At 28.9% G+C, this 9,492-nt stretch overlaps 1 protein-coding gene across 1 annotated transcript; it reads left to right on the top strand.

Moving 5' to 3' along the window:
* Positions 1 to 6,541: 6,541 nt before the first annotated feature.
* On the top strand, positions 6,542 to 8,191 carry LOC111276600 (scopoletin 8-hydroxylase-like). The gene is made up of 3 exons (XM_022862349.2): positions 6,542 to 7,090; positions 7,210 to 7,555; positions 7,816 to 8,191. The coding sequence occupies exons 1-3, from the start codon at positions 6,591 to 6,593 to the stop codon at positions 8,065 to 8,067; spliced, it is 1,098 nt and encodes a 365-aa protein (XP_022718084.2). The 5' UTR covers positions 6,542 to 6,590; the 3' UTR covers positions 8,068 to 8,191.
* The last annotated feature ends 1,301 nt before the right edge of the window (positions 8,192 to 9,492 follow it).

Genomic DNA, 9,492 nt, shown 5'->3' with positions numbered 1-9,492 from the left:
CCTCTAATCTTATAGAGTATTCTTAACTTAAATAAACATATACTCATGTGCATATTTTTAACACAATCAAACACATATATACACACATACATTATATCTATGTAGACTCTCTCAGTCTCTTTTAGTCCACTCCTATGTACCATATATATGTGGATCATTTCAGTCTCATCTAATCCATTTACAAATATTCAAACATATACACCAATAAGACGTGAATTTTTAGTATTCCAATGGGGTGTCTATTTCGCAAAACCTTAAAACTTTCTTACATATTTTTCTCATACATAACCCTATAGAGAATTACCTATTTATAACAATATAAATTTACCTATTAAAAATCTATTTCCTTTTAAAATTATTCTTTTGTAAGTCAAACTTACCTATTAAAAATTTTTTTCTTTTAAAATTTTTTTTCAAGTTTTTTTGTACATCAAATAATATATAACAAATCTCTTATGAAATTTAAATAATTACTCCTAACAAACCAAACTCATAAATAAAATTACATAATAAAAGTAGCAATCTAGGTAGATAGTCCTCATAAAATTAAATTGACCGTAGATACGACCTGAACAGAAGAATTACACCAAAGATAAAGTCTACTTGGGCATAGGCAGGTTCTTTCTTGCAGCTTTCCCACGTTTTGTGCACTTACCATACGTCAAGTATTTTATTTCGAATATTATCACTAAAATATTAAAAGAACGTGAATTTTATCATTTTATTTAAATAAATTCATAAGTTTTTAATTTTTTTTTTGTATTTGAATAAATTTTTATTAACTTTTTATTTATATTCAAGTAAATTTGTATTAATTTCAAATAAAAGATTGATTTATGTCAAATGTTTATTTATGTATAAATTAAAAATTAAAAGTTTATTTGAATATAAATTAAAATTTAAAAAATTATTTTGATGAAAAAAATAAAAAATTTATTTAAGTACAATAAAATATAAAACTTTATTTAATAAAATAATAAAATTCAAATAATTTTTTTATTATTTTGACAAATATTATTATTCTTTAAAAAACTTTTAATGCAATAAATATGCCCGACGTGAAGCATGCTACGACACAAGTTTATTTTATTTATACAAATAAGATATTCGGCGAATTATAATTAATTAAATTATATTTGATTTAATAGTAAGCATTTCAAAGATTTGGATTAAACTTTGGGATTCTCCTGATTATAAAATGTTTTTCCTCAGCCATTCATAACAAAGTCTTCCAATTTTAATTTTTTTTTTAAAAAGGTCTTCGACTTTTACTTCGAAAACTGTGAACTTTTGAGGTAGATGTTATCTAGCAGCAAGCGGGGTGTTAAATATCACATCGGCGCAACTTTCGTCCATCTTTTTATTTTTTATTATTTATTTATTTTTGACTTGGTCATTATGTGGGAACTTCAATTTTAAATATTAGTAAAACTTTCTTTGTTTCCAGAAAATATACCCGAGTAAATTATATTATTTGTCCTTTTCAGTTCACCATCTAACATAAAATTAATTTAATAACAAAAAAAGTCTAACTTCAATATAAGATAATAAAAATTTTAAAATTTAATAAATAATATTCTCTCATCATATATAAAAAGAATATATAAACTTATCATTATTGAGATATTAACACGCACATGTAGCATCCACAAACAAAATAATAAGTTCAAATTAAAAATAAGAACACATAAATATATTTGTTTCAGCTTAACTTATATTGGCCTACAACTTAATCCACTATAAAAAAATCTTTATAATTGAGAGACGTTTGAAATAAAAAAAAGTCACAAAAAACTCTTTACTCAAAACTTAACACAAAACTCAATAGCCTATTTACCTAGCTATTCTTTTGGTGTCTAACTATTTGGGATTATCAAATCAAAATCAAAACATTTTATTTATAAGAATGAAAATTCTTTATACATTTATTAAACTCTCGATATGGGATACAAAACAAATTAAAACTCTTATAACTTTCAGTATGGGATTTTGAGATTCAAAGCAAATCCCAACAAATCCTCCCTTAACTTGAATCTCTAAACAATTGAATAGAATCTGCCAAGCTAATACGCTTACTTTTCTTATTTTCTTTCATCATAGGGATCCAAGGAACTGAGCCTACATCAAGCATGTACAAGTGATTTTTAACTCTCAATTGTAGAATCATACTATCATTCTTGTACACTTTTAACTAATCATTACTACCATAATATGTGTATCTCTGAGAAGCTAAATTATCTAAATCAATCAAATTATAGCTACAACTTGGTATATACCTTACATGATGAAGCATCTTAACAACACCATTGTGAGATCTAAGGCGAACACTCCCAATGCCTTGACTCTGCACTTTTTCATTGTTGACAACTACAATATTCTCATACTTTTCATTCTCTTTCAACTCCACAAAACAACTCTTATAATTGCAAACATGAATAGTAACAGCTGAATCCAAAACCTAACCTTTATCACCTTTCAAAGTCAGAGTTTCATCCACACAAGTCATCAAAACAACATCATCATCATTAGATACAATAGTAGTAATATCACATTTTTCCTCATCCAAATTTTTCTCATCATTCGCCTTTTTAAAAGTAGCCATATCCCTTCTTAGCTTTTTATAGTGCACTTGGATATGTCATTTTTTATCACAATAATAACATTTTATATCACTGTAATCTCTATCTCTGGACTTGGATCTTTCTTTTGATCCATCAATTCTCTTTTGAACCCTCATTTGATCAAAACCCTTTACAGCTAGTGTATTCCCTCAAAGTGATAAGTTTTATGTTCCCATAAATCTTTCGTTTTCACGTAACAGGACAGTCACATCATCCAACTTCAAAGTAGACCTACCCACCAACACAGTATGAACTAAAGGTCTATAAGACTTGAGCAAAGATGATAGCAAAATTAAAGCCTTTTCTTCATCTTTTAACTCATTAATAGAAATTACCAATAGTTGAGAAACCAATCTATTAATCTCATTCAGGTGATTATGAAGACTCGTACCTTCTTTCATCTTTAGAGAATACAAATCTATTTTTAAATATAATCTGTTAATCAATGACTTTGAAGCATAAATACCCTCAAGCTTATCCCATAAACTCTTCGAAGTACTCTCAATCAACATACTATACTTTACCTCTAGGGCTGGCACCAATCTAATAGTACTAATAGCTTTCTTTTGAATTCTATTCCAATTACCGTCAAACATTCTCTCAAGTTTACTACTCTCTAATGCCTGATCCAACCCTTATTGTACTAATAGATCTTGAATCGTACTTTACCATAACATAAAATTACTCTTTTCATCAAATAACAAAATCTCAAACTTAGTGGATATGTCTTTTTTCACCATAATAATAACATTCTATATTACTGTAATCTCTATCTCTTGACTTGAATCTTCCTTTTAATTCATCAATCTTCTTTTGAGTTCTCCCTCAATCAAAACCCTCTATAGCTAGTGTATTCCCTTTAAGTGATGAGTTTTGTGTTCTCATAAACCTTTCGTTTTCACGTAATAGGGCAATCACATCATCCAACTTTAAAATAGACCTATCCACCAACACAGTTTGAACTAATGATCTATAAAATTTGGGCAAAAATGATAGCAAAATTAAAGCCTTCTCTTCATCTTTTAACTCATTAACAAAAATGATTAGTAATTGAGAAACCAATATATTAAACTCATTCAAGTGATTATAAAGACTTGCACCTTCTTTCATTTTTAGAAAATACAAATTCATCTTCAAATATAATCCGTTAGTTAATGACTTTGAAGCATAAATACCTTTAAGCTTATCCCATAAACTCTTCAGGGTATTCTCAGTCAACACACTATACTTTACTTCTTAGGTTAATGCCAATCTAATAATACTAACAGTTTTCTTTTGAATTCTATTCAATTACCGTCAGATATTCTCTCAGGCTTTTTACTCTCTAATGCTTGATCTAACCCTTGTTGTGATAATAGATCTTGAATCGTACTTTACCATAACATAAAATTACTCTTTTCATCAAATAACAAAATCTCAAACTTAGTAGATATGTCCCTTTTCACCACAATAATAACATTCAATGTCACTGTAATCTTTGTCTCTTGACTTGAATCTTTCTATTGATCCATCAATCTTCTTTTGAGTCCTCTCTTGATCAAAACTCTCTACAGCTAGTATATTCCTTCCAAGTGATGAGTTATGTGTTCCTATATACCTTTTGTTTTCACATAACAAGACAGTGACATCATCCAACTTCAAAGTAGACCTACCCACCAACACAGTCTGAGCTAAATGTCTATAAGACTTAAATAAAGATGATAGCAAAATTAAAACATTTTTTCATCTTTTAACTCATCAACAGAAATTGTCACTAATTGAGAAACCAATCTATTAAACTCATTCATGTGATTATGAATACTCGTACCTTCTTTCATCTTTAGAGAATACAAATCCATCTTCAAATATAATATGTTATTCAACGACTTCAAAGCATAAATACCTTTAAGCTTATCTCATAAACTCTTTGGAGTACTATCAGTCAATACACTATATTTTACCTCTAATACTAGTGCCAATCTAATAGTACTAACAACTTTCTTTTGAATTCTATTCCAATTACTGTCAGACATTTCTTTAGGCTTACTACTCTCTAATGCATGATCCAACTCTTGTTTTACTAATAGATCTTGAATCATATTTTGTCATAACATAAAATTACTCTTTCCATCAAATAACGAAATCTCAAACTTAGGCATAGGCATACAAGACATAACTTTTTTAAACATCTTGAAACACTGCTTCACGATCCCTTAGGCCCATGAACCTTAAACCCCAAACCTCGCCTGATATCACTTGTCAGGAAATCAACATAAATATGTAGCACCCACGCACAAAATAGCAAGCTCAAATCAAGAATAAGAACATATAAATATATTTGTTTCGGTCCAACTCAAAATGATTTATTTTAAACCTAATCCACTATCAAATAAATCTTTACAATTGAGAAACTTTTGGAACAAGAAAAGTCACCAAAACTCCTTATTTAAAACTTAACCCAAAATTCAATTACATCCTTTTAATAACCTACTCACCTAGCTATTCTCTTGGTGTTTAACTATCTGAGATTACCAACCTAAAATCAAAACATCTTATTTATAAAGGTGAAACCGCTTATACCTTTAATAAACTCCCGATATGAGATACAAGATAAATTCAAAATTCTTATAACTTTCGATGTAAGATTATAAGATTTAAGGCAAATCTCAACAATCATATAATAATTTTTTTAAAAAAATAACAAGTAGAAATAATAAAAAAGAATAATAGAATAAAATATGTGTTTTGATATTATATTAAGTATAAAATGTAAAATTAATTAATAATATTATAAAGAGATTCAACTTAAATAAAAAGTTAAAAATTTAACAAATATAAAATCACTTTAACACTTTCTACGAAAATGGTGACAAGACTAATTGTGGGATTATTCATTCAACATATGTGAGTTGATTGGATCGTTAGCCACATGAAAAATTTTCATTCAAATTAGGTCATTTAATACCAAATAATACGTTGAGGGTTCAACTAAAACAAATAAAAGAATAAGAGCGAAAGTGAGAATTTTACCATAGTTGGAGGGTTTATTTTGTCATATATTACACCAAAAAAGTTTTGTGCTTGCTATGTAAAGCTGGGTGAGGAAGAAAAAGGATGTATGTGCATGGTTTTTTAATTATCTTCAATTCTGTTTTCTCCTATCCCTTGGATTCCTTCACCAATAAATTATTATCTTTTTTTTTTACTTTTTAAATTTTTTTATCTATTAGTAGAATATTAAATTCTTAATTTTAATAATTATTATTTAATGTTTAATAATTTCAATTACAAAAAATTAAAATAAATATATTAATATTAATAAAAAGAAATTATTAGACTAATTTTTTTAAAAAAATATTAAAAAAAAACTATAGATGAAATAAAAAGAATGTTTTAGCCTAAAAGTGGATGTTAGATTTCGAGAACCTCAGAATATTTACTTTCTGTTCATTAATTTACTTTTTGCTCTAAGCATATGCCTGGAATATTGAGTAATTCCCTCTGGCTTTGAAGGTCTCTTGAGCTATAAGGATTGGTGAATATATCTTATATTATTGAGTTATAAGCTCGTAAACCCAAAATCTTAATTCTTCTATTGATTTTATTATATGAATTTATATTTAATATATAGTTAGTATATAAATTTTATAAATTATTAATGAATTATATGATATTATTTTATTATACAATTTATATACTTGTAATGCATCAATCAAATATGAACTTTTATTCTATTGTTGAATCAATCGTAATGGCTGCCTAACAAAGAATTAAAGGCAAAAATATTGCCTTCGTTTAAACGCCCTGCTTCTTGTCTTGTTCAAAATTTTAAATATATTACTCGTCAACGTCATCACAATTAATTATCGGTTCATGAAGAAATTTCGACCCATTTCTCTACTATTTATTGCGACATTTTCTCTGGTTTTCATCAGATAAACCTTCTTTACTTTCAAGAATAAGCATAGCCTTTTTTCTTTGTATTCACCAATGGCTCCAAGTTTTGAAGATGGTAACTCTCTTTTTAACTTTGTTGTCCGGGATGGAAATGGTGTCAAAGGAATGGTGGATTTAGGGTTATCGAAGGTGCCACAGGCTTACATGCAACCACCAAAAGAGCGAATAGTCAAAGAAGACTCGAGAAAACATGGACAGCCTCCGATCGATTTGTCGAAGCTAGATGGCCCTGACCATGATGAAGTGGCCAAGGAGATTGTTAGAGCTGCTGAGACTCTTGGTTTCTTCCAAGTTGTCAACCATGCAGTCCCTGTTGATCTACTCGAGTCCCTTAAGGACACTGCACATAACTTCTTCAGCTTGCCCCCTGAAAGGAAGGCTGTTTATCGTTCAGAAGTTAGTCCAACTCCATTAGTGAAGTATGGGACGAGCTTTGTACCGGAGAAAGAGAAGGCATTGGAATGGAAAGATTATATCAGCATGCAATACACTAACGACGCTGAAGCTCTTGAGCATTGGCCTGTAGAGATTAGGTGAGAAATAAAATTAATGGTTTTTGTACATGTTTTGCCCTTGTATGCAGCTCCAATTATATGAATAATTTGTTCATCATCATCAATTTGGATTATTTTATTTGATTTTTACTTTCTAGGGACGTGGCACTTGAGTTCCTGAGGACATCAGTCAATATGGTGAGAAAATTGCTTGAAGTTTTGTTGGGAAATTTAGGGGTGAAACCTCAAGACTCAATGATTGATGTACTCATTGACAAGAAGATGGTTAATATGAACTACTATCCAACATGTCCCGATCCCGATCTTACCATAGGAGTGGGGCGTCACTCTGATATGGGCACACTTACAGTCTTGTTACAAGATGGAATTGGGGGTTTATATGTGAAAATTGAAGAAGATGCAGATTTTGGAAAGAAGGGAGAGTGGGTAGAGATCCCTCCTATTCCTGGTGCCTTGGTTATCAATGTTGGTGATATGTTACAGGTAATAGATATCGGTTCATACAATTACTTTTAAAATATGGTATTGAGTAAGTCTAGATTTTGAATCTCTCTATATGCAAACATTTTCCTCATCTTCAGGTTAAGATCTTCTTTGTTAAAAAAAACAAATCAAACATTTATTCAGAGTTTGAAACCCGTTTTGCTTCACCAAAAGTTAGCCATGTGAAACAAGTTGAAGATTCCAACAAACCCAGGCTCTAAATTTAATTACACATTTTTAATTTGTTTTTTTATTTGCAGATACTAAGCAATGGAAAATACAGAAGTGCAGAGCACAGAGTTCGTACCACAAGTACAAAATCAAGGGTGTCGATACCCATTTTTACGATACCAAACCCAACACAAAAGATTGCACCTTTGCCTCAGGTGGTAAAGAAAGATGGAATTGCTCTTTATAGAGAGTTTGTGCTGATTGATTACATGAAGAATTTTTTTGGAAATGCACATGATGGCAAGAAGTCGCTTGATTTTGCCAAAATTGATGCTGCTTGATTGGGATTTAAGAAAACTCAATTTGCGTGATTGTTTTTGTTAACTTTATTACATCGTTTGATACTTCTTACATGCATGTTTACCAATAAATTGAAGGGTGAATTATACACTCTCAAATCCTTCAGTCGCTTTGTTCTTTCTCTATGTTGTAGTATGAAATTTGTTACCCTCTATACTCAAAGCTCCTCTTTGATGTAATTAATGTTTGTTTACCTAATAGTATATTTTATAAGATTATTGTACATTTGTCTTGCAATATATTTATTCTCTAACATAACGTGTTTAAGTAAGGTTCCGTTTGAGAATTTAATTGGAAGACTTTCCTCCTGTCGAAAACTACGTTTTACAGCTTGATCTAAATTTATAGATAAATTAAGGCAAATGTTAAGCAATAAATTGGAATATTTTAATGCAAAAAATTAAACGTCAAGACGTTGACTTATTGCTGTGCACAGCAATCACATGTCTGGTGCATTTGTTTGTAATTTTCTAAAAAAAAAGGTAAATCGTCAAAGTTACGCAAATGATATATGTTAATTATGTAAATTTACTTTGTAGAGTTTAAAATTGTTATTGGTATAAAGGAAAATAACCATTAAACGAAGGCCAAGGTCATCTCTTTCGGAAAATGGCTGCCCCAAGCAAGACTCCACCGCCCATGACTCAATATGGGACCATCAATGGAGAAGTTTTCACTGATGGTTTTTCTTTTTTTTCTAAACCAAGTTTATTAAAGTAATCAAAATGTCACAACACTAGCGATAGCTAATAAATATCATAATGGTTTTGAGATTATTAGATTAAAATTTTAAGAATTTCAAAATCAAGAGAGTAATCGATTTTTTTTATTAGGTGTGATTGATCATTTAAAAAAAAATTTAAATAAAATCTTAAAATTAATTAAAATCTATTAAAAAATAATTTTTGGTTTACGAAAAGTAAAACATAATTCAAAAATATAATTACACATGAGAAATGTTAGCATCTCCACAATATTCGTTTTAAAAATAGTACCAACTGATCATATGTTATCATTTTGCGTTGATAAAGATGATCTTAATTTTGATATTTAAAATAATTGCCTTAACCTTTATTTCTTTGCAAATTTTTTTAAATCTTTAATTTATGAATAAGATGAAAATTTTTAATTTTGAAATATTTTCTAAATTCCTTAATATCTAGGTAAAATTTAATATTTCTCTATTTGAGACTCATAATAAGTTTCAAAATCTAGCATAATATTCCTTTATAATAATAATCATTAAGAAACCGTCTAACATCTAGTTAGGTCCTAAAAATTATCTTTACTTAGGAATATTAGTTTCTTTCCTAAACATCCATTTCAAAATTTTATCTTTTTCATTTCACATTTATTACCAACTATGATGCATGTAATGCCATATATGAAATAAATGATGCAAATAA

Source organism: Durio zibethinus, chromosome 25, assembly GCF_047325235.1.
Source record: "Durio zibethinus cultivar Kanyao isolate XHJ-2024 chromosome 25, ASM4732523v1, whole genome shotgun sequence".
Taxonomy (NCBI): domain Eukaryota; kingdom Viridiplantae; phylum Streptophyta; class Magnoliopsida; order Malvales; family Malvaceae; genus Durio; species Durio zibethinus.
The sequence above is the reverse complement of the archived record's forward strand: the minus strand, read 5'-3'. Positions and strand labels throughout refer to the sequence as shown.

Excerpts from the sequence above, each read along its gene's own strand:
- LOC111276600 (XM_022862349.2), top strand. The coding sequence starts at position 6,591 with ATGGCTCCAAGTTTTGAAGATGGTAACTCTCTTTTTAACTTTGTTGTC. Across the intron at positions 7,091-7,209 it reads CATTGGCCTGTAGAGATTAG|GGACGTGGCACTTGAGTTCC; the intron begins GTGAGAAATAAA and ends TTTACTTTCTAG. Across the intron at positions 7,556-7,815 it reads ATGTTGGTGATATGTTACAG|ATACTAAGCAATGGAAAATA; the intron begins GTAATAGATATC and ends TTTTATTTGCAG.